General features: G+C 63.6%; 1 protein-coding gene across 8 annotated transcripts in view; it reads right to left on the bottom strand.

Moving 5' to 3' along the window:
- Window positions 1-25,861, bottom strand: part of RALGDS (ral guanine nucleotide dissociation stimulator) — a 64,409-nt gene that overhangs the window by 17,020 nt on the left and 21,528 nt on the right. Inside the window, exons 1-18 of one of the 8 annotated variants that reach the window (XM_059071431.2) lie at window positions 24,422-24,604; window positions 14,819-14,929; window positions 13,706-13,899; window positions 13,094-13,192; window positions 12,140-12,333; window positions 11,681-11,919; window positions 10,717-10,932; window positions 10,432-10,535; window positions 9,901-9,985; window positions 8,466-8,534; window positions 7,939-8,034; window positions 7,412-7,444; window positions 6,993-7,114; window positions 6,702-6,797; window positions 5,960-6,161; window positions 5,583-5,825; window positions 4,160-4,274; window positions 596-1,616 (exon numbers count right to left, since the gene is read on the bottom strand). In XM_059071431.2, the coding sequence (XP_058927414.1) occupies window positions 1,441-1,616; window positions 4,160-4,274; window positions 5,583-5,825; window positions 5,960-6,161; window positions 6,702-6,797; window positions 6,993-7,114; window positions 7,412-7,444; window positions 7,939-8,034; window positions 8,466-8,534; window positions 9,901-9,985; window positions 10,432-10,535; window positions 10,717-10,932; window positions 11,681-11,919; window positions 12,140-12,333; window positions 13,094-13,192; window positions 13,706-13,899; window positions 14,819-14,929; window positions 24,422-24,604 (2,577 nt within the window). In that variant the 3' untranslated portion in view covers window positions 596-1,440. Of the gene's footprint in view, window positions 1-595; window positions 1,617-2,150; window positions 4,275-5,582; window positions 5,826-5,959; window positions 6,162-6,701; window positions 6,798-6,992; window positions 7,115-7,411; window positions 7,445-7,938; window positions 8,035-8,465; window positions 8,535-9,900; window positions 9,986-10,431; window positions 10,536-10,716; window positions 10,933-11,680; window positions 11,920-12,139; window positions 12,334-13,093; window positions 13,193-13,705; window positions 13,900-14,818; window positions 14,930-24,421; window positions 24,605-25,861 lie in introns of those variants that run through there. The other 7 variants (XM_059071437.2, XM_059071433.2, XM_067040372.1 and 4 more) reach the window with 7 other exon arrangements.

The following is a 25,861-nucleotide window of genomic DNA, read 5'->3' as shown; positions in this document are numbered from 1 at the left end:
AGAGACGGATCTTTACTCCACCGTTTTCTGTTAAAAACGTTATTTTTATTTATTATTTTAAAAATAGTTATTTATTTATTTATTTGGTTGCACTGGGTCTCAGTTGTGGCACGCGGGCTCCTTAGTTGTGGCACGTGAACTCTTAGTTGCGGCATGCATGTGGGATGTAGTTTCTTGAGCAGGGATCAAACCCGGGCCCCCTGCATTGGGAGCATGGCGTCTTAACCACTGCGCCACCAGGGAAGTCCCAAAAACGTTGTTTTTAAAAACACTGGAATTTCATAGGTTGCTGCTATGCCATGTGAAAGCACTTCCACATTCAAATACTGGGCTTCTGAGGGGCTGTCTCAGCTCATGGCCCAGTTTAATGCCACTGAAGTGAACATCTGCTCCGCGAAAGGTAGACTTCTCTGTTTCCTTAAGTGAGCCAGAGAAGGGTGGCTGGCCCTTCCTGCTTTTCCTGCCCTTCTTTATTTCCTGCGTAAAATAAACCAATAACCCTGCAAGATTTCCTATTTGAACACGGAACGTGAGAGTCTGTATCTCACTTCAATGAGCACACGCAATAAAAGAACAATACTACAACTCCCAGGCTATAGTAGAAACAGGATTTTAATATAATATTCAAGTCTAGCATTTGCTATTTACAACAAATAAATATTGCCCCTCCCCAACTGGTAAACATTTTTTTTCACCTTTTATACAAATATTCAATCCCCCTCCCCTCCCCCCGAAACCCTCCTTTCCCACCAATCCCCGTCTCGTGTGGTCTCGTAAAGCCCAGGATGCAGTGGTGAATGGCACTTGCAGTGTCATGAAATCTGACATCAGTGGGACCTGGCCGAGACCGTCCTCACTCACCGGTTACGAGTGTGGTCCGTGAAGGGGGTGTCCCTCTCCTCTGCCGGGGGAGGGCTGGAGCGGGCAGTGGGCGAGACTCCCTCACTTTCAGTTGGCCCTGATGATGGGATCTTTGGTGCAGCCCGAGGAAGGCCACAATGGTGGGAGGAGAGAACTGCAGTGGTCAGACCCGGTGGGTAAGTGGTGCCCTGGGGTGCCCATGGGCACGGGTGGCAGTGGCCCACACCTGGGAAGGTGTGAGGGAAGTGTACGGAGGGCAGTGCCCGGCGGCATGCAGGGCTCCGTGCCCATTGGCAGCGCCCCTTGGCAAAAGTCAGCTAGTCCCCTGGTTCCAGAGGGCAGAAGGCACCTAAGGCAGCGAGTGGCCCACGGGAGGCCAGGTCAGCCCATCGACTGGCAGGCATCAATCCCGGCAGCAGGAGAGGTTCAGGGTGAAACTGGAGTCTGGGGGTGGCCCGGGCTGGCAGGTTGGGCACAGGTGCCCGCCTGGCCTGAGCCGCTGTAGTCTGTAAGTGCTTAGTTGCCCAGCCAGCTAGACCCTGGAAAGGGCAGCTCCGTGGCCGGCCAGCTAGGGACAAGTTAGAAGATGCCCTTGGCAATCTTGAGTCCCTTCTGCTTCATGCGGGGGAGGGTAGAGCTGGCTCCGTGCCTGACCTTTGCCCCCTTGGTGAAGGTCCGTTTCTTTAGGACAAAGTCATAGTTGGCAGTAGAGTTCATGGCGTAGAACACATTGGCGTTGTCGGGGATCTTCAGCTCTGGTCGGGGAGGGGCAGAGGGTCAGCTGTGCTTATGCGGGCCCCACTGGACACCCCACCACTTGAGAGCCCCCAGGAGGGCAGGCCTGATCCAGAGACCTGAGACCCCTCAATGCAACTCCAGGACCACCAAGGACCCCTCTTAATGACACCTGCCTGGCACAGACTCTGCTGAGGCACTGAGGGACTTCCCTGGTGGCACAGTGGTTAAGAATCCGCCTGCCAATGCAGGAGACACGGGTTTGATCCTTGGTTTGGGAAGGTCCCACATGCCGTGGAGCAACTAAGCCCGTGCGCCACAACTACTGAGGCTGAGCTCTAGGGCCCGCGAGCCACAACTACTGAGCCCGTGTGCCACAGCTACTGAAGTCTGCACGCCGAGAGCCCGTGCTCCGCAACAAGAGAAGGCACCACAGTGAGAAGCCTGTGCACCACAACAAAGAGTAGCCCCCGCTCGCCACAACTAGAGAAAGCCTGCACGCAGCAACGAAGACCCAGCCAGCACAGTCAAAAATAAATAAATAAATAAATAATTTTTTAAAAAAAAGAAAAAAGGAATTCCAAAAACAAAAAGGACTCAGGGGACTTCCCAGGTGGCGCAGTGGTTAAGAATCCACCTCCCAACGCAGGGGACACGGGTTCGAGCCCTGGTCTGGGAAGATTCCCACATGCCGTGGAACAACTAAGCCAATGCACAGCTACTGAAGCCCGCGTACCCTAGAGCCTGCGCACCACAACTACTGAGCCCATGCGCTACAACTACTGAGACTGCGTGCCACAACTACTGAAGCCCGCGTACCTAGAGCCCGCGCTCTGCAACAAGAGAAGCCACCGCAATGAGAAGGCCGCGCACCGCAACGAAGAGTAGCCCTCGCTCGCCACAACTACAGAAAGCCCGCGCACGGCAACGAAGACCTGACACAGCCAAAAATAAAAATAAAAATAAAAAGGACTCTGACTCCAGGAAGCCCCACCTCAGCCTGCCGCTGGCAAAGGGTCATCCCCTCCTGCCCCCTGCTGCCTTCACTGACCAGGAGCTCCAGCTGCAATAAGCTTTCTAGAACCTAGATCACCTCCCCGGAATCCTGCACCACTCAGGACAAGGGCTCTGGGGCCAAGTTAAGGGCGGGCTTCGCCCCAGGCCTCCTGCATAGGGTTTCGTAGGGTGCCAGGCTCCCAGCAGGTACCTGCTCTTGGCTCTGTTTCCCATCCTCTCCTCTGGCCTTGAGCCTGCTATTCTCCACTGCTGGGCTGGGACATGTGTGCTCTGGGCTCCATTGTGTGGCTCTTACTCTGGTCCTTAACCTGTCTAGGTCTCAAGTCTTCCTTTTTCTGTAAGATGGGGGTCCCACCTGCCTTGCTTACCTCACCAAAATGGTGCAACAAGGTAAGAGAGGATTTAGCAAACAGCTTCTAGGGATCGTGGCGGGTCATTGCTAACTGTCTGGGTAATGGCTGTGAATGCGGGATCAGCTTGGGGGAAAGGAAAGAGTGATGACAATCTTTGCAGTTATGGCACATCTATGGCGCACGTACACACATGAGCATATAATCCATGTATATATGGATCAATTCGCTACCTATTTTATCTCCATCGTGGAGACGGGAAAACAAGCACAGAGGACTTAAGGAGTTTGCCTGAGGTCTACAAGCCGTAGCCGTCTGGTTCCAAGTCTGTGCCTGTTCTTGATCCTTTCCCTTTCCCAGTTTTTAGAACACCCAGCTGCTCCCTAGTAGCCTCTGTGTTTAGTAACTACTATGGCCTGAAAGTGTGTGTCCTCTCTAAATTCGCTGAAATCCTAACCCCCAATGTGATGGGATTAGGAGGTGAGGCCTTTGGGAGGCCACTAGGTCACGAGGGTGGAGCCCCACGAATGGGATTCGTGCCCTTATGAAAGGAACCCCAGAGAGCTTCCCACGCCCTTCCACCATCTGGGTTCCCAGTGAGAAGTCAGCCGCCGGCAAAACCCAGAAGAGGGCCTTCACCAGAACCTGACCACGCTGGCACCCTGATCTTGGACTTCTAGCTCCAGAAGCATGAGAAATAAATTTCTGTCATTTAGAAGCCACCCGTGGTGGTGCTTTGTTACAGCAGCCAGAACGGACTAAGACAGTGTCACACGTTCATGGATTTTCACACATTCGATGCTTTAATCCACGGTGGTCACGATCCTTTCTGAAGCACTCATTTCCCATCTTAGCCAGAAAATGCCCTTCTGTGAGGCCTGTGGGCTCGGCCATCTGGCTGCCTGGCCCCAGGAGAAAAGCCTTTTCTCTCCCCTCCTCAACGATGCTATAGCACTGAACGAGGTCTCCCACTGACTGTTCACGGCCGGGGCAGGGGCGGGGGACAAGGGACCAGGGCCCAGCAGCCACCAGGGGCCAGGGAGGAGGCACTGGGGGGCGTCCAGAGCTGCCCCTAGGCAGGTCTGTGTGTGGACAAAGCCCACGCCCACCCTAGCGGCGCGTCTTCCGGGGTGGTGGGCCTGTGGCACAGCGCTGCCCGGCCCCGGCCCCACCGCCCCCCGCCGGCCCTGACTTACTCCGATCGCCCGAAAGAACCTGCACCAGCTCGTAGTCTTGGGGCTCATCCTGGTCGAGGTTGTGTTTGTCCATGGCTTTGCGGATCACAGCTGGAGCCTTGTCTTGGCTGGTCACCTGGACGGGGTCGGGGACAGGCCATCAGGGCAAGGGTCTGGCATAGCTTGAGGGTCCCGGGTGCAGCAGCCAAGGGCCCTCGGAGCTGCCTCGGCACCGTGCGCACAGGGGCTCACAGCCTCTGACCGGATGCTGGGTCCAGGGGGGTCGCGCCTCCTTCTCCCGCCCCTCTGGGGGAGGCCTCCATGTACCCCAATCACTTACCCCCCCCATCTCCTGCAAGCCTGCCACCTCCTCCCAGCACCACCTAGGGCCAACCGCCTGCCCCCGGGGCTGCCCCCCTTAACCGTTCCCCTTGACCCTGCCCATCCAGGACAATGGTATCATTGCGGCTGGGTACAGAAGGCATCTAGTCCCAGCCCTGGAGGTGAGAGAGGAGGAGCTGGCTGGATGTCCAGCGGCCGCCTACGTGCCAGGCCTGCACTGGCTGGAGGCTGCAGGGGTGGAGAGTGCAGGCCGACCCCTGCTGCCCCGACCCCAAGGGCCAGAGCACAGGAGGGCCTTAGACTCGGGGTGACGCAGGGGATGGTGTTAATGGGGCATCTGACCCAGTGTGGGAGGATGGGGGAGGATTCTGCGGGTGCAAATGGCTCCCTGGCAGCCTGAGTCCTGGAGGATGAGGAGTCCCCCCAGCCCCCAACCCCCCCTCAACATCCACAGTGCCTGTGGGCAACTCCCACTGGCAAGATCTCAACACCTCCAGCTACCCCCGCTATCTGACACTGCTGGCCACCTTCACAGCCACCAGCCTGGTGCAGCCACCGCTATCCCCGCTGGGTTGCAGCCGCCGCCTCCCAACTGGCCGCCCTGCGTCTGCCGGCACCAGCCCATCGCCCACGGAGAGACCGAAAGTCACCGCTGCCCTCCTCTGCTCCAACTAACAGTGCCCCCTCCCTGTCTCCCATGAGACCCAGGCCCCCGACACTGGCCCGCTCTCCTGAGCCCTACTCTTCACCCGAGCCCTGCTCCTTCACTGCGGACCTCCTGCTGCTGCTGCTGCTGCTGCAAAGCCCCAGGCACGCTCCCTTCGCGGGAGGCTGCACGCCGCTTCCTCCTCCCCTCCTGCACTCGGGCCCTTTACGGGCGAGGCCCCGCCCCACTGCCAACGTAAAGCCCTAGTCCACCACACCCCGGCACCGGCCGCCATCGACACGCTAGCTGTTCTGATCCCTTTCCCTGGGTGACCCCCTGTCCTTCCCAACCCACTGGGAGACCGGTTGTGGGAGGGGCAGGGGTGACCCGCGGGGTTCCACACGGGCCTGCTGCCCGGCAGAGGGAGGGGCCCGCGCGGATGCCCGCCCGGCTCACCAGGATGCTCTTGTACATGTTGCCGTTGTCCACGTCCAGGCTCACCCGGATGATGCAGCGGTCGCCCACCTGCTGGTTGTAGACGGGCAGCGAGGAGCTGTGGCCGCAGACCCCTGACACGGAGCGCTTGTGGGTGCGCGTGGCGGCCACGGGCGTGGTGGAGGCCGAGGAGGACGAGGTGCTGCTGGAGGCCGAGCTGATGCCGGAGGTCTCCGGGGACGACTGGGAGGCGCACTCCCAGAACTGCGGGGGGCACGGGGCGGTCAGCAGAGGCCCCCGGGCCGCTCTCCAGCTCCGGGGGCTTCTAGTGCGGAGCGGGGCGCTCTGGCCCTAGGACGGGCCGAGAAGAGCTGCCGGGGAGGGGGTGGGGCAGTCACCTTCTTCTCCTGGCCGTCAGGGGACTCTGGGACAAAGCTCATGTTGATCTCCTCCACGTCGGAGCTGGAGGAGCCGGCCGAGTGGACACTGAGCGCGTCGGCAATGTCCCCGCTGCTGAGGTAGGGGCCGCACCTGAGCTGGTCACAGGACTTGGAGTGGCAGCTGGTGCCGGTACTGAGCTCCGTGCTGGGGGCCTGGCGGCTGCAGGGAAGGAAGGGCTGGCTGACTTGGGGGAGGCCTCTCCTGGGACACAGCCCACCCGGCCCCCGCACTCTGTGCCGAGTTGCTCAGGCAGTCACCCCCTTGGCTGCAGCGTCCGACAGATCGTTTAGCATCACCCCATTTCACAGGGGGGAAAACTGAGGCCCAGAGGGGGTGGAGCCAGCATCACCCCATTTCACAGGGGGACAAACTGAGGCCCACAGGGGGTGGAGCCAGCATCACCCCATTTCACAGGGGGACAAACTGAGGCCCACAGGGGGTGGAGCCAGCATCACCCCATTTCACAGGGGGACAAACTGAGGCCCACAGGGGTGGAGCCAGCATCACCCCATTTCACAGGGGGACAAACTGAGGCCCACAGAGGTGGAGCCAGTGGCCCAGTCACAGGGCTGTCAGCAGGGGAGCTGGGATTCCAGTGCCACAGCTGCCTGACTCCTGAGCCCACTCGCAGCCCGAAGCGTCCCTGAGCCCCGAGGGAGCGGGGTGCCCACCCCTGCCCCTGCCCACCCGGGCACTCACTCGCTCCAGCGCTTGACGATGGCCGTGTTCTTCTTGACCTTGAGGGTGTTGCTGGCCGACTCGGAAGGGGGCTCCAGCTCACACGACAACGTGTAGCTACAGGACAAAGTGGCGGCTGCGGTGAGTCGCACTCGGGTCTCCCTCCCGGTGCCTGCCCGGCAGCTAGAGTCCAGGGGCCCGGCTGTCACCAGCGACAGCACCCAAGGCTGCCCAGGATCCCAAGCCACAGGCTCTCTGGAGCTGCCCAGGGACAGCCCACGTGTGCCCCCCCCGGCTCCTGCCCGGACTCACCCGTCAGCCTCACTGAGCCGCTCCATAGCCTGGAACCAGGCCCGAAAGTGCTCTTCGGGTGCGATGCTGTAATTGTTGCAGGCCGACTGGAGCAGCTTGATCTGCGCGATCACTTCGAACTCCTGGGGCCAGGGGGAAGGACAGGACGCTGACGGTCTGGGTGGGCCGGGCCTGTGCCAGCCTCTGGGTCCCCACTTCCCACCCTGTCCTCACAGCCAGGTTCAAACAGCCCCTCCAGGAAGGTGTCCTTGATTAGACCTCCTGCCCCATCCTCCCGTGGGAGAGGCTCCCCCTCTCTCTGTATCCAGCTCTCCCCAAAAGTGTAGCAGGGAGGGGTCAGAGCCCGCTGTTCTAGCCAGGTGGCTCTCTGATCCCGCCCCCCACACGGGCCCCCTTCCTGTGAGGCTGCGGCTGCTCACCTTCCTCCTCTTCTCGAAGTTGATCAGTCTCCCCTGGAAAGCACACGGCCAGCGTCCATCAGAAAGTGTCCCCTAGCCCATGACCACCCCCCCGCTCACGGGTCTCAGGCTGCACTACCCAGAGCACACGCCAGGGGGCAGCACAGCACACACCCGGACCTGGGTGGGACCGGGGTGCCAGGGTGGGGTGGGAGGGGCGCCGAGGCTCAGGGGTCTGAGAACAGCTAGAGGGACTGAGGCCTTGGGCAGGAAGGCCAGGTTGGCCACATGTGCCTGACCTTGGAGGGCCCAGCCTCTCCACCCATGGCCACCACCTGAGGGAGGGGCTGTGTCCGGCTGGGTCAAACCCCCTGCAGCTCTGAGCCCCAGCAGCCGGGCACCAAGCTCTGTTCACTCACTGCCGAGATGGGCAGGTGTCCCCGGGACACAGGGGCGGCCAGGGGGCTCTCGTAAGATGAGGTTGCACCCTCTGCTGAGAGCTCGGGGCTCAGGACCCCCACCCCGACCCCGGCCCGGGGCTCACTCACATACAGATAGTCCTTCATTGCGGTGTCCAGCATCACCAGGTCTGTGAGGAACGTGCCCAGGTAGGGAACGGTGCCCTGGATGACACCCTGTGACAACTGGGTGGCGGGGCGGGGGGGGACACGACTGATGAGCAAGGCCCCTCCCCTGAAAACCCCTCAGCCGCCGCCCCCCGGCCTCCCACTTGGAGCAGCCTGGGGACCTTTAGCCACTTCCCCCAAATCCCCCTCCCAGCGTGCATGGACCCAGACTCCCTCAAGTCACCTTCCAGGCTTGGTATTTGGCAAATCCCCGAGATATGGGGCCCCTCCCCCTCCCCCCTCCCAAATCCCCACCGGGCCCAGCTCTTCCAGGCCCCGGCTCTGGTGGCTACGAGTCCCCCCCTCCCCTGCCGCCCCGACACCAGCTGGGCAGGGCGCGGCGCCCCCAGGCCCCGGAGGAGGTCTGTCTGAGGGTCACGTCAGGCAGCGCAGCTACAGGAGCGGGGGCTCGGGGCGGCCCCTCCTCTCCCAGCCTGGGGCACACTCACCACCTCCTTCGGCCGCCTCTGGGCTCTCTTGGGGTTCATCTCCAGGGTGGCAAACTTGGAGGTCCCCTCCTGCAGGGCCGAGGACAGGGTCGGTGAGGCCTTCTGGCCCTCCCATCACCCACCAGCAGACCCGACCTTGGCCCTGGTCACTGGTGCAAACGCTCCAGCCATCCCGGCGTACTCTATTCCTAGATCTGCACCCCTGCTTGGGTGCTCACGGGGTGTGGGAACGTGGGCCAGCAGCCCGGCCTCCTTGGAGAGTACAGATGAGGACCACACCTGCCTCTCGGGGTCTCCAAGGACTCAGCGCCACACCTCCACCACTGTGGCTGTGCTGTTCCCCCCGAGGCCCCATCTCTGCAGGAGGGTGGGAGGGTCCTGCACAAAACTCACGCAGACTTCCCTTCCCCCTTGAACCTCACTGCCTCCCCGTGAGGTTGGCACCCCGGGGTCAGCATTCTCCCACTTTCCAGATGAGGAAATTGAGACCCAGACACAGGCAGCGCCTTGCCTCTGAGTGAGCCTGAGAAGGACTCAGAGGAGAGCAGGAGGCCCTGCTGCCCCCCGCCCTCCACGGACCAGGTCCCGGGCTCAGAGCCTCTGGTGTGTGCCGGGCCCAGCCGGGTGAGCCATCGACAGAGGGACAGGGAGTCCGGGGGCGCCTGGCTGAGCAGGGTGTCTGCCGTGCCAGAGCCTTCACGACCCCCCAGGGCCCCTCGGGATGTCCCCTGCACAGAACTCTGCCTTCATCCACTCAGGAGGGGTCTCCTTGGTGCCCCCTCTGAGACGGCGAGCTGGGGCTGCTGGGAGCACTGGGTGGTGACACTTTGCTTCCTCTTTACATGGAAGTTTCTGGGGAAGGACCCCCGTGAATGCATTAGCACCCCCCTGCACTTGCCACAAGGCATCTGGGGCATTTGTCACGGCCACCAAAGGCCCTGTGGTGAGGCTCTGAGGAGAGTCCCTGGATTCCTTTGCAGTGTCTGCCCCGAGGCAGAGGCGAGAGCCCCCAGCCCCCAGATCTACCTCCTGGTCTGCTCGTTCGGATGACGGCTGGGCGGCCCCTGCGGTACCATCCCTGGGCAGGCGGGGTGCCTGGCCCTCGGAGGTGAGTGCAGACAGAGAAGCAGCAGGGCCTGGCTTTGTGGGGACAGGCTAGGCTGGTCTGTGGAAGGAAGAGACCCTCACCCTTGACCTCATCCACCCCGACTGCCCGGGTGAGGGATCAGTGAGGACCCAGGAGACTCTAATTCTGCCCCTCGGCCGCCCAAAGCTCTGGAACAGGCCAGCTGCCCTGCTCCATCCCTGTACTAGGGCCTCCTGCCTCCCAAACGGCCGCCCACCTGCCCACAGACCCAACAGATCTCATGAGAAGTTTCCGAAGAAACTTTCAGTGGGGACATAAGCCGCTCCACCCCAAGGCCCCGGACTCTACCTTGATGAGCAGCTCTCTGCTTAGGGAGTAGTTGTTCTCGTCGGAGAAAATCTCCGACAGCTTCTGAAAGATGCGGAGGCTGTCCCTGGGGGAAGGAAGGAGAGAGGAGGACATGGTGGGGAGGGGTGCGGGGGCAGAAAACATTTGAGGACCCAGAGACCCCAACTGCCCGGATGGGTGGTTTCCAAACAGAGTTCCCCCGGACCCTAAGGGCTCGGTGGGCCTGGAGGGCTGGGTCTCATGTGGGTCACCGGGGAACCCCATTTCCAGTCGACTGAGCGGCTCTGTTTTGGCTAGTTCTGATTTTTAAGGGCACAGAGTCCTGCGGTCGAAGTAGACATATGAAAATCCCCAACGGGGCTCAATCCAGTACCTGCCAGAGAAGGAGACCAGGTCCTGAGGCAGAACTGCTGGCCCTGAGAGACCCCGCCCCCAGGATGCGCTGTCTCTGGGAAGGTTCCAGGCAGCACCCAGCCCCATGGGAGGCCCCGGGTCCCTCCCTGGAGGAGCTCCAGGGAGAAGCCTGCCCACCTGGAAACTTCTTCCCACGTCTTCTTCAGCCGGTGGATGGAGTTGCTCTGCAGAGCAGAGAGGATGGCGTAGAGGGACGAAAAGTTCTTGAGGACCCGGCACTCCTGGGAGGGGGGGGCCGGGCCGTGAGAGGGGGCCGAGCTCCCGCCTGCTCCAGCTTCAGTCCCTCTTAGGGGGAAACCCCCTCCCGGATGGGAAGATGCCCCGGGAGGTGCCCCCGGGGTCAGACGAGATCAACGCAGGGGCGGACAGGGCTCCCCGGGGCCCTCGGCGGCCGCCGCGTACCCTGGCCACCTCGATCCAGTGCTCCACCACCCTGGCCCTGGCGCGGGCCGTCGCGCTCCGGTCCCCGAGGCAGGTGGTGATGACGCAGTTGGCCACGCTGTTGAACTGGGCGACGGTGGCACGGACGGTGGGAGCCAGGTGCTCCTTGCCCCTCTTGTCCCGCTGCGACCAGATGCAGCCCAGGCAGTGGTAGGGCACCACCTTCTTGAACAGCTCCTGGGGGCAGCGGGAAGGTCACCGGGCTCTGCCGCACCCCAGCCCGACGTCCACAGTTCCCCCCCAGGCCCGGGCAGGGCCACCGGTCGGAGCTGCAGCTCTAGAAGCCGTGGAGGCGGCTCGAGCCCCGCCGGGGGAGCTGCGGGGAGGGGGCGTCTCTTGGTTTTGTTCCCTGCCCACCGTGGGCAGCCAGCACAAGGTGACCCAGGGTGACCCTGGCAGGAGCGAGAGGTGGCCACCTTCCCCAGGCCACCCTGACTCCCAGCACCAGAGGCAGCTCACGCCTGGCCACACCAGGTGGTGCCTCCAGCCCTTGATCACGCCTCAGGCCTGTCCCCTGTCCAGATGCCCATCCACGTGGGCACTGCGGCCAGAGGCTGCGTCTGCCGTCTGCCACGGCTTCTAGCACGCACCGGGTGCCTGCCAAGTGCTGAAGCTGGTGAGGCCTCCTCAGCGGACGTGGGGGGCGGGGGGGGCGGCCCGTGGAGTGAGCGCCCGTCCGCCCCCGGGTGGGCCCGACCCCGCCCAGCTTTCTACCGTTCCACCCCGTTCCACCCGGACGCCCTGTGTGAGGGATGGGGCCCGGGTCCACAGCCTGGAGGGGAGTCGAGGCCTTCGGGGGAGGAAACCTGCCCAGGCGACACGGTTTGTCATGGGATTTGGGGCAGGACATCGGCTCTGGACAGGGCCGGGCCGACGCCCGAAGGAAGGTGTACCCCTGCCCGCCCTGCTGAGGTGAGCTGCCTACCGCATCCATGAACGTGAACTGTTCCGCCACCAGGTCGGGCGGGAACGCCAGGAGGTGAGGCTTCTCCTCACTCAGCCCGTTCTCTGCAGCTACAGGCGAAGGCCAGGAAGGCTCTGGGGCCGGAGCTGGTGCTGGTGCCAGAGCTGGCTCGAGGTCTGGACCTGGCACCGGCCTGGGTGCTAGAGCTGGAGCCGGCACTGGCTCGAGGGCCGCAGTTGGCTTCAGAGCTGGAGCCAGAGCTGCAAGAGGACCAGAGTTCAGCAACACGCCTGCCTTTTTTTCCAAGACAGAAACCACACGACTGCCTTCTAAGAGAAGCCTCAGCTCAAGTAGCACCCCAGGACGTCTCCCCCGACAGCGGTGCCCACGCGGGCGGTCTGAGGCAGCCTCGGGGGCGCCCGCGTGTCCAGCTCCGGCCCCTGTCCTCAAGCTCACGCGCACCCACCCCGACCTCCTCACCCTCCGGCTCTGCCTGGGTGAGCTCCGTGCGCTCCAGCTGGGCCAGGAGAAGGCGGGCCCGGCGCTCCAGGTCGGAGCCGGGCATGTTGAGCTGCACGTAGGCCACCAGCTGCTTGAGGCAGGGGAAGTCCGGGGGCTCACAGAAGTCCTCGGAGTACTGGTCCAGCCAGGTGCCCAGGATGGAGGAGACGGCACTGGGGGCAGGCGGGCGGGCAGCAGAGTCAGGGGCCTGGCCTTTCCTTCCACGCGGCCCTCCCCTGGCTCCCCCGGGCCCGCCCCCGCCCCACCCGCACTGGGCTGCCAGGCGGGCCTGGTAGGAAGGGGCCCTCCGTCCCTGGGGACCACCTCTCCCTTCCTCGGGGGGACTCTCGGCCCCCAGCCCCCCGGGCCCTCCCCACTGGAAAGGAAACTGCAGGAGGGCGGGGAGGGCCGCGCCCGCCCGCACACAGTAGGCGCTGCCTAAACGGGGGAGGGAGGAGGGGATGAGAAGAGCACGTCCCCCGCCCGGCCTTCACGGGCCTCTCGCACCCGAACCGGATGCAGCTCGCGCACCCACGGCCGCCTTGGTCTCTGCGCCGGAGTGCGGGCCTCGTCCTCCCGCGGACGCTGTTCTTGGGGGTGGGGACGTAGCCGGCCCCCCGACCCTGACGGAGCTCCCGCGAGCCCCAGCTGAGCACTCACACTGGGCCGCGAGGCTGGAGCGTCAGCAGCTTGCCCCCCCCACCTCTTGTCCTGGGACCCGGATCTGAGTGGGGGTGGATGCTCTCGGGGGCCGGCTCTGAGCCCCCAGCCTCCCCTGTGCTCCCTGGGGACATGGGACCCCGGCCACAGCTCTCTGACTCCTTTCCTCTTGCAGGAGGAGCCCCCAGACCTCAGCCCTCGGGCGGGAATCACAGGATGTGTGGCAGCCGGGGTTCTGCCCAGCCCCTCCCATCAGACCCAGAGTCGACTCACTTTTTCAGTTGGTCCTGAGGTCCGCCGTCCTCGCTGGAATAAGGGAGGATGCACCCATATCTAGAGGAGGCCGTGAGGGCGTCACATCTACCGTACCTGCTATGACGTCTAGTGTTACTGGCTGACCCCCCGACTAGGACGGAAGCCCGGGAGGGCAGGGATTTTTGTCTGCACCGTTCACTGAATTAAGCCAAATGCACACAGTAGGTGCTTCGTATGTATGGCTGAACAAATGAGCCCAACCAGCACCTTACAGATGCCTGAGTGGGCCTGCACCCCCAGCCAGCCCCCAGCCAGGCCCCAGCCAGCCCCGCTCTGGCTACTCCCGGGAAGGACCCCTGAGACAGAATGTGGAACCTCCTTTACAAATGGGAAAACTGTTCTGCCCAGGGGCTGGAAGCAGAGAGCTTCTCCACGGGGAGAGGAAAACCTTAATTAAAACCGCCCCATCCCTCAGCAGCCCTTTCCACAGAGCCGGGCGTGGGGCCGCACTGTCCGTGCTTATCCGACAGTCCTGGCAGCCTGGCCTTCACGTGAGCAAACTGCGGCTCAGAGAGGTAAAGCGACATTCCCAAGACACACAGCCAGCCAGTGGGTGGGTGGGGCACTCACCTTTGGAACAGCAGGTCCAGGACCCGCTGGGTGGTGGTGAAGGCTCGGTAGGTGCACAGGAAGATGGTGACATAGGAGAGGTCGCTGCCCTGGAAGGCGGGCACCAGGTGCTCCACCAGCTTCTCCAGCGTGCCTGCCTTCACGCTCCGCACCTTGCAGGTCTCATACAGGTTCAGGGCCGACTCGTTTTCATACTGGGGTGGGACAAAGAGGGACAGACGGTCAGCGACAGCACCGTGGCCCGCTAGGAGGGCAGGGGTTGGAACTCAGGGGGAAGTCCCAAGCGCCCGGTGACTTCTGGACGGAGATGGGACGTGAGTGCCCCGAACAGGAAAAGGGTCTCAGCTTTCGAACTGGAGGTGGGGGATGATGGGAACTAGCAATGCCAACACCTTCAGGTCATTTTATCAGCCGGGCATTGATAGCACCTTGCCGCATTAGGGCAGAATCCCCGTGATCCCTGGCAGAGCATCCCCATTCTAGAGATGAGAAAACAGAGGCTCAGCCTGGGATGTAAAGGCACGGTATGTTAGGACCCAGAGGCTATTCAGGGCGGCACTGTGGAAATGGCTGCAGAAAGGAATCCCATCAAGGGCCACGGCAGTGAAAGGCTGAGCTACGGTTCTGAAATGTTACGCATCTGTCAGGCCCTCCCGCTCTGATCTGCAGGGGTCACGGAGTTGTGTTCCGTGACGGCAAGTTGCAGAGAACCATATATAGTAGCCTGAGCCCTTTTTGGGTTTAAAAAAAAAAAAAAAGCCCTACTAAGTAAGGTGACGAAAGCCTCGGAGAAGGTGTGGAAGGACAGTCATTAAAACAAGAAATACTGGGGCAAAATGCATAAATGATCCCAGCCTAACCTGAAGTACAAATAGTATGGAAGTGTCTTTTTTTGATATTCATACAAATAGGTGAAGAGTGAACTGCACGCTTGGCCCAGGCCAGGGCTGGACGGCAGGGGAGGGTTGAGGGCCCGGATTCCTTTGGGAGCAGGACTGGGGGACCCTCGGGCAGGAAAACCCTGAGAGGGAGCCCAGTGGAGCGGCCAGGGCGGCCCCTGGATCCCGGGCCTTCTCGGGGTTCTGGGCACGGAGGCGCCCCATCCGCACTCACCCCGAGCCAGCGCTGGCCCTTGCTGGCGCCGTGGTGCACCTGAACCTTGCGCAGGGAGACGGAGTAGATGACGCCGTTGACCAGCTCCTCGCCAATCTCCTGCGCGGAGCTCTGCAAAGACAGCGCCCGGCCGCCGGGCGGGGGTGTCGGGGCCCGCCTGGCTGTGCAGCAGGGGGACGCCCCGGGCCACTTCCTGCTCCCTAGATGAGGCAAAGGTCGTTGGCCACAGAGACCTCCAGCCCAGAATGAAACAGGACGACAGCTGGAGGGCCGGGGGTTACTGTCGGGGCGGCAGGCACTGCCCCCAGCACCCCCCTCCTCACCCCACCGGCCACGGCTGGGTGTGAACAAGACGTACCCACTGGGCTTCCAACGACAGCCTGCCCCTGCCCAGGGGGGTCCCCCCGCTCCGGCCCCCACCCCAAGGCGAGTACTGTTATCCGGTCATTTCACAGGTGAAGCTGAGGGAAGAGCAAACCCATCCAAAGCCGCTGCCGCTGCGGGTAAACGGCGGAGCCGGGATCCCGAGGCCCTAACTCAGCCCACTGCACCGAGGGGGCTCTGGCCCCCCGAGAAGATGCCTCCCCCAGGGCGTGACGCCCCTGGCCCCCTCACCCTCGTGTGCCCAGACGGCCCCTGCAACAGCTGCCCCAGCCTGGAGTCGGCCTCCCGGGCCTGGGGCAGGTGCGGGCATCCTCGATGGCCACAGCCAAGGCCGTTTCCTTCCCTTTCTGCCCATTCAGTCTCTTGTGCCTTCTTGGGCAAGAGAGGAGTTCCCAGGTCCCTGTTCGTCACCACGTGCACGGGGACAGCATGAGATGACAGTGCTGGCGTCCAGGCTGATGCCCGGGGTCCCACAGAACTCCAAAACCACAGGACTTGGGCTAGGCCAGGAAGTGGCGGCGGGGGATGGCGGGGGGTCATCTGGCTGCTCCCTGGACCTCGGGCAGAAAGGCCCTTGTTTTAAAAGGCAGTGATCCCTCCTGCTGGGCAGGCTGGCCCGGGGGCTACATCATGGCCCGGCCAAGGCCACTCGGTCGTTGCTGCCCTGGGCTTCTCCACCCCCTCTCCCACTGCCGCTGTCCGGTGATGGGGTGAGCTTGCAGCGGGGAGGGGGGCCTAGGAGCAAAGAGACAGACCACTGAGAGTTTAGCGAGGAGCGGGGAGGTGCTAGCTGGCAAAGGGCCATCAGTCACACGGCCAATGCCAGCAGCTAGGATCACGGGTCACTGCCCCAGCTCAGGGTGGGCGTGGAGCTCACGGAAGGCCCAGTGGAAGTGCTGACTCAGCCTGGGCCCCACCGACAGCCCTTCCCTAAATCCCTCGGCCTAAGCTGGGCCCCTGGGTAGGACCCAGGTGCCCCGTGTCGTGTGGGCTGTACCCCCGGACAAAAGCACCCCTGGGGTCAGGGGCTAGGGAGCGGGGGTGGGCCTGGGCCTCAAGGGCTCTGGGAGGCCTGGGAGCCATCCTCCGGAAATCTACTTCCTCTGACCCAAGGCCGCCCTTCCACTCTGGGAATCGTACCAACGGGAAAGCCAGTGCAATCGCACCGGCTTTGACCCTTTGACCCTTTGCCTTCTCCGGAGACACAGCCAGGCGCTTCTTGGAAGCCAGCAGGGAACCCACAGGTGGAGGGGCCCTCACCTCAAGAGCCCGTGCTCGGGGAGGTCCGGCCCTTCCATGGAGGAGGGGAAACTCCTCCTCCTGAGAGAGAAGAACTGATACAAATGCGCACTTTCCTCCCCTGGCTCACACATCCTTCCCCGGCCTGGAAGAGGCTGCGGCGGCGGCGACGACGGGTGATGTCAGGGGCCTGCCATCCACCTGCGAGACCAGGGCCCTGTCCACCCACCCCTCCCTCTCCTCAGGGGTCCTCGACGGCCTCTCGCAAAGGCTGCTGCCCGCCCTGGAAAGGCCCGTCCCTCTCCGGGGATTCCAGCCACTTCTGGTCCAGCCTGGAGCCGGACGGTGTCCTGAGCCCCCAAGTCGCCGGCAGCAGTTTATAGAGTTCCCATGCTGGACCTGCCTGACTGTAGGCACGGGACTCGAACCCCGTGGGAGCGCACACAGCATCTGGCCCCCAGCGGGGCCCCATCAGGGCCCGCTGGACAGAAGCGCTTCCCGGCCAGGCCAACCAACGTAGGCCTCGCCATCCCCGAGCGGGTCTAAATAGCGGCTCTGCAGCGAGCCGAGCCGGGGGCCTCGCTGGCAGCCGAGCAGCTGGCTGCCCTGCCCACGCGTCATGTGATCCCGAGCCCTCCCCCCACCCCGAGGGGCCCCCTTCTGCCAGCCCGGTGGGGGGCAGGGCAGGACGCTGAGAGCCGCACATGCTGGGCCAGGGGGAGTCACCGCCCTGTGGCACAGACGGGGAGCGGCTCCAGCCCCGCGGAGCTAACCCTGTCCTCTCCGGGCCCTCCACCGCAGCCCAGCAGCAGGAACAAAACCAGATCGTCCAAGCAGCGCAGAGAGCAGGCGCCATTTAAACCGTCGACCAAGAGACAACGGCGGAGCGGGATCCAAAGAGAGCTGCCCGCGTCCTGGGCACAAAGCGGCCGAGGGGGGCGTCTGCTCCGCTCTCCCACCGCGCTTCCAGGGACAGAGAAGGACAGCGGCCCACAGCCCTGGCACCTGCCCCGGGACCCTGTGGGGCCGGAAGGGCTGAGCCCTGGCCCCCACAGGTGACCGGCCCATCCTGTTAGCAGAGCAGACAGCACACAGGCCCTGGAACAGGCAGCCCGCGTGGGCAGCGCCAAGCCCCTGGGGATATGCTCTGGCACGGGCTGGGGAGCTCCCGCGGGAGGGCGTGGCCCAGCAAACAGCAGACGCCCTGGGGGGAGGCGTCCACAGGGCAGCAGTGAGCTCTCAGGGGAAAAGAACGCCGGGTGGGTGGCTGTGTCCTCAGGGGACAGATCCTCCTGTCCCACCCCAAGCAGGTGCCCACAGATGTCCCCAGGGCCCGGGGACCCAGCTGGCAGCTGGGCCTTGCACACACTGCCCAGCCTTCCACCACTTGCATCTGGAGCGAGGGTGGTGAGACGCCTCCAGGCCCTCGTGAGCAGAGGCTGGGAGAAGGGGCACCAGGGAGCCCCACCCCCCGCTGTCCCTCGGAGCACAGCCCCGGAGCCCCAGGGACAAGGAAACGGCCTGCCTGACGTGTTAGTGTGTCACCTGATCAGCCTTTTTGGGGTGATGCTGTGTCCCCAGCTGACTGCAGGCCGAGCCCCGATTCCCTCAAGACAGAACAACAGGGCTGTCGGGGGCCGATCCCACTCTTATTTATGGAGCGAACAGAGGGGACCTACAGGGCCTTTTCTAGCCCTGCCATCTCCCCCAGAAGGCGGCCCGTGCCTGCACACACGGGGGTGGCGCCTTCTCCCATCCTGGTGACCTCTCTCCTCCCGTTCAGCTGTACATTTCCTGTGGAAGCTACAACTAGAGACCACGCGGGGCCTCCAGACCCACAGACGCCTCTGGCTGCAGACCGGCTCCTCCTCACTGGCCAAGGGCTCACGGAGGAGGACCTGAAGCCACACCATGGTCTCCTCCCTAGGGCTGCACGTGGAGAAACCAGGTCTCACTCGGGCGAGGGTGGGGGAATGGGGTGGTGGTGGCCTCCACGTGCATGAGATCATCGCCCGGGGACCTCATGGCACCCCGCTGAGCTGCCGCTCAGGCCCACTGAGTCACAGAGGTCACCCGAGGCCCTGACCCAGCCACCCGCCAGCACCCTGCAGCCCTGGGCGCACGAGGCCCCTCCTCCAGGGCCCACCGGACCCAAAGGTACTGTCCTTCCTGCAGGGCTCTGGTTCCCAGTTCAGGTGAGCCCTGCAGCCCTTGGCCTCAGTGAGCCTGTCTGGGAGATGGGCGAAGGGCAGCAGCTCTCCAAGGGGACGAAGGCGCAGGGGTCACGAGAGGGGACGCGGGCAGCAGGACCAGCTCGGTGCCAGGCGTACAAAGCAGCCAGGAACAGGACCTGAGGACGCTGTGGCCGGAGAGCTGACGATGGACACCGGGCAGGGGAAAACCTCCCGGGAGACCTGCCAGATGCCCGGAGACCTGGAGGAGGGCCAGGTGAAAGGGAGGGCGGGTCATCCTACAACTGCTGGGGGGAGGGAACCAGGCCTGCGGCTTCCCGACCTTCTAGCCTTCTGTCTGAACGCAGGAGCCAAAACACGAGAGGGATCAGGGATCAGAGAGGGCTGCTCAGTCTCTCCGGATCCCGGGATCCCAGGACAGTTTGAATACAAAGTCGAGCACCCATTTTACAGAGGTGGAGACCAAGGGCCAGGGGAGAGGGTCAAGTAGAAAGTGTCCAGGCCCTGGTTCATCTCTCAGATTGTGTGCCCAGGGACAGAGAAAGAAAACGCCAAATGTGCGTGGCCCTCCCGGTGGGCGACGGGGCGCCCCCCTCGGGCCTGCCCCCACCTCAGGTGGGTGTCCTGCACCCTGAGCCCGAGGACATGAACAGACCCCCAGTGAGGACTCAAGGTCAGCCCTGGATGGGGGTGGCCACGCTCCTGGTCCCCAGGCACCGCAGCCCAGAGGTGGCCTTAGTAGGGGACCACACGAGGTGCCTCGGTGGCAGGGCAACCGGGGAGCTCAGTGACCCCAGAAACTGCAGTTTGGGGGCCAGCCTGTGCTGAGCCTCCGCAGAGGCTGACCCGTCTCCCCAAGAACCTTCCCGGTCAGCCCAAGCCTGGCTGCTCGTGAGCATCTAGAAGAGAAACGTGCCGCCGGGGGAGAGCGGAGACCAGACCTCAGGCTGGCCCTGCCCGCCTCGTCCTCCTGCCCCCCCAGGACCGCCTCCCGACCCTCAGGCCTCTGGGGGCCAGGCCTGCAAGGGGGCGTGGCTGGTGACAGCTGAGGAGGAGGGTGGCGTCTCCCGAGGGGGTGGAGGGAGGGCCAGCTGACATTAACAGCACCTGAGGCCACTTCCCAGGTGTCAGGCTCTTTGCACACACTCGTCATGTCACGTTTAATCCTGTCATGTCACGTTTAATCCTCCCGACACACCTCACTTGACGGGTGACGAAAGCCAGGTGGGGAGATCCCCGGCAGGAGCCAGGAAGAGGCAGCCGGGGCAGGGATCTGAACCCTGGCCGGTGACGGTCATGTGCCGTGGACACACACCTAGGCCTCACTCCACAATCACAGCCTCAAAGTGCCGTCCAGCCCCTGCTCACACACATGCTAGAAGGGGGGAGACCAGAGACAGAACGGGCTTCCTCAGGTCACACAGCCAGCGGGGGGCGGGGGAGTGGGGCGTGGCAGTTCCCTTGCCCCCGCACCTCTCCACTGAGAGGGGGTTGGTCGGGGATCCTGCCACAGGATGGCCAGGGCACCCACAGGCCTGGGGTCAGCTACGAGAGCCAGGCCCGGGAAGCACCATGCTGACCAGGCCGGCCAGTGTCCTCCTGGAGCCCTGGGCATGGGTACTCCCCTGGCACCTTGTCAGAAGACACAATCGTGGCAGCCACGGCCTGTCCGGCTCTGACGCAGTACCAGGCGCCATGGGGACCGCTTGTCAGGCCGCCTGTCTCTTTCGGTCCTCCCCAGAAGCCTAAGCGGGGCAACCGGCATCAAGTCCACATAAGGAAACCAAGGCTCAGGGAAGGAGAGCACGTCTAGGGCTGCGAGAGGCTGAGCTGGCCTTCCAGCCCAGCTCCCTTCCCTCCAGAGCCCAAGCTCTGGACCAGCATGCGCGACGCTGCCCCTTGGGTCAAAAGAACGACATCATGCCTCCCTCGAGCCCGCAGAGCTGGCTGTGCCGGCATCCGGGGGCTCCCCGGGGAGGAGAGGGAAACGCTGGGCAACACGCACTCCCCAAGCTCCCAGAATGCAGGCCCCTGTGCTGGGTGTCCTCACCCTGCTCACCGAGCACCTTCTGGCGATCATCGGCTCCCCCCCTCCCCCACCCCGCGCTACAGGCTGGTCAGGGGATGGAAACTGGGGGCTGCTCAAAGTTTTGCTTCTCCTGCACTGGGCTGCAGGTTTCAACTGCCACCTCCTCAGAACTGGGCTGGGGGCAGTGGCTTCACTGGAGCCACGTGTGCAGGAACGCAGCACTGCTGGGCCTGAGAGGCGGGCGGACACAGCATGGTGCCACGCTGTGAGGGCCTTATAGGCAGCCAGTCCTCCACTGCCTGGGTGCCACCTCCCCAAACCGCCCCCACTGGCCTGCTCGGAGGCTGCAGGTGGCCAGTGCTAAGTCTCCTCCAAACCCTCCTCACCAGCAGTGAAGAAGGGCCTGGAAATGGGTAACTTCCAGGCTGAGGATGGGGCCCCAGCCCTGCCTGCCAGCGGTCTAACACCTCCCAGCACTGACCGCCCCCCCGCCCCCACTCCTGCACCAGGGCCATCCCGGAGCCTCTGGGGAAACAGCTCAGCGTGCCCAGTCTGGAGAAGTCCTCCCCGCCAGAGAAGGAACAAGGACCCAGTACCAGCCAGCCTGGCCCCTGAGGAGTAAAGCAAGAGGGGAACCCGAGAGTCCATGGGGGCCCAGCAGGTGGCAGCCGGTCAGGCCCCTCTTGAACTTGACAGGCTGTGCAGCTGCTGGAGGCTGCCCCCTCGGAACCTGCCAGGAAGCCTGGCTGCAAGATGACAGTACACAGACTTACACACAGACACAGACACACACAAAGACACACACACACACACACACACACACACACACACGCCCCTACCTCTCAGGTCATGCCTCTTGGCCTAAGGCTAATGAGCCCTAGGGGTTAGACTGGAGCCCTGCACACCGTGAGATCAAGAGATCAGACAACGGGGAAGGAGGCGGGGAGGCTGGAGGGAGACGCATCTCCCCTGCACATCTCTGCCCGAGGATCCTAGAAGGCTTCCTCATTTCATTCCACCCACAAACACTGAGCTCAGGGCTTGCAGGCTCCCTGCCTGGGTGGGAATCCCACCCCTGCTACTTACTGGCTCGGTGAGTTTGTGCAATCTAGCACCTCGGTTGTTCCATCTGTTAAATGGACGACCGATGATCCTGACCTCAACAAGATACAATGCCTGCAAACTACTCAGCACACGGCCTCCCACCAAGTGCTGGCTCAGATCAGCTATTATCTAAAACCTTTAGGGTCCAGCTGTGGGCCTGTTTCTTCCTTGAAGCTCTCCCCAGTGTCTTGTGGCCCAAAGCACTTTCACCTTCCTCTGGCCTATAAGCACCCCTACCCTTCACCAAGCATGGGGACTTCTGGGCTGCCTGGGCCTGGTTCCGTTCCCCTAACGGCTCCACCATCCTCCTGGGGCATGTGTAATTGTCTCACTGCGAGGTATCCTTCTCAGATCCCTGTGGGCTCTCGCACACAATAGGCGCCCAGCACAGAACACCGCCCAGCTTCAAATCCTGGCTGCGTCCTCGCTGGCTGTGTGCACATTTAGTTCAGGGATTTCACTGCTCTTGAGCTCCAGTCTCCTATAAAGTGGGCTCGGCACCTACTCGGGAGGGTTGGTCAAGGCCAGCTGGAACGAGGGGGTGGTGTCTGCACACAGTAGGTGCGATGGACTCCGGGGCCCCTCCTGCCTGGCTGAGGCAGCGGCCTGCACGGAGGCAGGGGTGTGGGCCCGGTGGCCTCCTGAAAGCACAGATCTGCGCAGGCCGACCTGGGTCAGCAGTGACCTGGCTTAGAAGTACGATGATGAACAGAGGCCCAGATGTGTGAGGACATCTGGCAGCCCAGAGAGGGAAGGACGGGGTGGAGACCTGGTAAGGAAAGGGGGACTGGGGAAGGAAACAGAAACTGCCTAGTGGTTTCCAGGCAGGACAGGGACCACAAGCAGCCGCTTCAGCTCTGGCAGAGGCCCCAGCGACCAGGAAATCGGCCCCGGGATGGGGGGGCGGGGGGGTTGGCAGGAGGGACAGGGACTTCCCCACCCCCTCCCCCAGCTCATGGTAAATGGTCATTGTGTTTGGTTTCCGGCAGTGGCCTCCTCTCCTGCCAGGACCCTGGCTTTCCTGCCCCAGCCAGAAGCTTCCCCTTTGATTTCTAAATAGCAGCCACGGCCTGGATCTCAGTGCTGGGGCCAGTGAGGAAGAGGAGGAGGGAGAGGGGGAGAGGGGGAAAAAGAGAGAGAAGGAGAGAAGGTAGACCCCTGGGCAGGGGTAGGGCTCAGATCTGCCTCTCCCTCGGTTCCGCAGGGATACAGACGGACAGACAGAGGGAGGGAGGAAGGAAGGGAGGGAGGGAGGAAGGGAGGGAGAGAAGCAGCTGAGCGGCCCACCCCTGGGAGCACGCAGCCCGGACCCTCCAGCACACAAAGCCCGAGGAGCTGCCAGACATAATGAAAGTCAGATGAGCACTGGGCTGGTGTCAGGCCGCCCACCCCCACCCTCCCAGGGGTCTCGCTCCAGCCACTAATGAAGACCAGAGCTGTGGGTGCGTGAGGGTCGGGGAGTGTTGTGCCTGGAGGGGCCACCGGCCAAGCTCAGCAATAAAGGGTCTCCCCGGCCCGAAGTTCTCCCACCAAGAGCTCCCTCCACCCCCTGCCTTCCCCTGACTCTGGGCAGGGAGATGCGCTTTATCCTCAGGTAACTATGCATCCCGGGCCCCCGTCTAGGCACTGGGGACACGCAGAGGCACAAGACCCAGGCTGGCAATTACAACTTACCCGGGCCTAAAGGGACGAAGCGGGGATACCAAGGGGCCCTCGGGCTCAGGAACCCCGCTGAGCCCTCTGACCCAGGAATGGCCTCTGTCCAGGCCCCAACCCTGGATTCTGCCACCCTGGCCGCAGGAAGTCGTAGTCTGGTGCACAGTCAGGTAGGAGGAGGAGGGGGGCACTCCTCCCCTGCCCCCCCCGCTGCCCAGAGCACACTAGAAATAGGAGTCCAGCCCTCACCTAGTTCCCCCAACCACATGCATGATAGGCACACCCCCGTTCTGAATCCTCCCAAATCCTTACAGATTCAGGATGTCGGCGCATGTTCTAATCAAGCAGAAGTGAGTCACCCCTCCACCTGAGAGGCCCTCGTCCCAACCTCCCCGCCTGGACACCGGGCCCCACAGGTTGGAGGCCTGTCTCCCCACCCCCCGCCTTGAGCAGCCCGGAACATCGGAGTCCACTTCTGCCCCCCAAAGGGGGCTGTCTGGAAGGCCACTGTGCTCCCAACGGCCTCTGAGGATTCTAGAAGATTGCCGCCCTAATCACTAGTTCACCACCTGCATTTCGAAGCCAGACTGCCTAAGCCGGCCCCGGCCTGGCCATGGGGACGAGATACGGCCCAGCCCTGCTGTAGGGAAAGGCAGGAACGCCAGCAGACAGCGCCTGCCCGCGGAAGCAAGTCTACCTGGGTTGCAGGGGCGCGGCAGTGGCACACCTGGGCTCGGCGAGGTCACGCACTGGGACCGGATAGAGGGGGACCCGGTTCTGGTCCCGAAACTGTTGGACCAGCTGGCGGAAGCCCCTCCGCCTACCTGGCTGCCTTGGGGTTGGCGCAAGGAGGGGGATTTCTGCGGAAGGAACCTCCCCCCGCAACCTCCGGACTGGGGGTGGTGACCACCACCACTGGAGGTGGGTGACTCGCTAAGGACGCTGGGCCCCCACCCACTCCTCGCTCGGCCGAGCGCCGGGCCGGCCTGGCTCACCCACCTCCAGGCGCGGAAGGTCGGGGTCGAGCTGCGTGAAACTGTGCAGCACCACCGGGCAGCTGTCGGGGCCGCCCACCTCCAGGCGCACGGCGTCCCACACGCTGCGGCTCCGCCGGGAGCCCGGAAACAGCGGCTCGGCGCCGCCCGCAGGGCCGGCCGCCTCGGCCCACATGCGCTGCACCATGGGCGGCTCGCAGCGGCGCGGGCGGCCGGCCGGGCCGCGGGACCCGGGGCGGCGCGGGCGCGGGGCCGGCCCGGCGCGCGGCGGCGGCGGCGGCAGCGGGCCCGCGCGGCTCGGCCCTGCCTGCGCTCTGCGCCCGCGGCCCGGCCCCGCTGAGGTCAGCCCGGGGGCGGGGCCGACTGGCCAGGGGCGGGGCCCGGGAGGCGGGGCCTGCGGCGTGGAGGGGCGAGGCCAGGAGAGGGGGCGGCCAGAGACGCCGGAGGGGAGTGTGTACGCCTGCGCGCGCTTAACCCCGCTGGAGCGATGGCGGCTTGTGTCTTAGGGAGTGCTCGTGCGTCGTGTGTCGTGGGGCTGCGGGTACCACGGTTAGGCCGTTTGTGTGGGTGCGTGCGCGGCAGCAGCGCACGGGTTGTGTAGCTGTGTGTCTAAGTGTCGACGTGTGGCCAAGCTGTGGGTCTCCACCTCCCATAAATTCCAGTTAAGCCCCTCCCTAGCTCTGTGGCCTCGGACAAGTTGCTTAAGCTCTCTGAGCCTCAGTTTCGTCCCCCGAGAGGATCACAGTGGGTAACTGACATATACAGCACTCACTCTGCCGATGCGTGTGCCTCGCTGTGTGCTCCCGCGTCCTGGAAGCGGGTCCTCAGTGCACTCGTGCATCTGGAAGTCCTGAGGGTTGGGGTGTGTATTTGGTGCGGGGGGGAGGGGCCTCTGCCTGCACTGTCTCAGCCCTAAGGCCACCCTGAGGAGATACAGGCCGAAGGGAGGCAGCAGAGGAGGGGCAGTTGGGGCTAAGGGGGAGAACCCAGACCAGGCATCAGCAGGTGGGGCCTGCACTCAAGAGTGAGGAGGGATCAGGAGGGACAAATGCCAGCTGGGCACCTGGGGCCACTCACTGGTGGCTTGAGTGCTCAAGGTCTCAGGTCAGCCTTCAGGGTGGCTGTGAGGATGCTGAGGGCTGGGGAGGCAGTAGGGCTAGGGAGCCTCAGCTGCACTTCCTAGAAGCCAGTGAGGAGGCAAGTAGACAGATGAATGAATGGGACCCTCCCTCAGCCTGCCCGGGCCTCAGCCCTCAGCCCTCACAGAGGCCTGCAGTTGCTGTCAGCAGTCCCGGCAATGCCACCAACCTCCCCAGAACTGGTTCCATACCACTGGGCCTCAGTTTCCCATCTGTAACATGAGAGGGCAGGTCCAGACTACTCATTCCATAAGCATATCTTGTGCACCCACTGTGTGCCAGGCCTCAGATACCCATGGACAGTG

This window comes from Kogia breviceps, chromosome 8, assembly GCF_026419965.1.
Source record: "Kogia breviceps isolate mKogBre1 chromosome 8, mKogBre1 haplotype 1, whole genome shotgun sequence".
Lineage (NCBI taxonomy): Eukaryota > Metazoa > Chordata > Mammalia > Artiodactyla > Physeteridae > Kogia > Kogia breviceps.
This window is presented reverse-complemented; position numbering and strand designations above follow the sequence as displayed.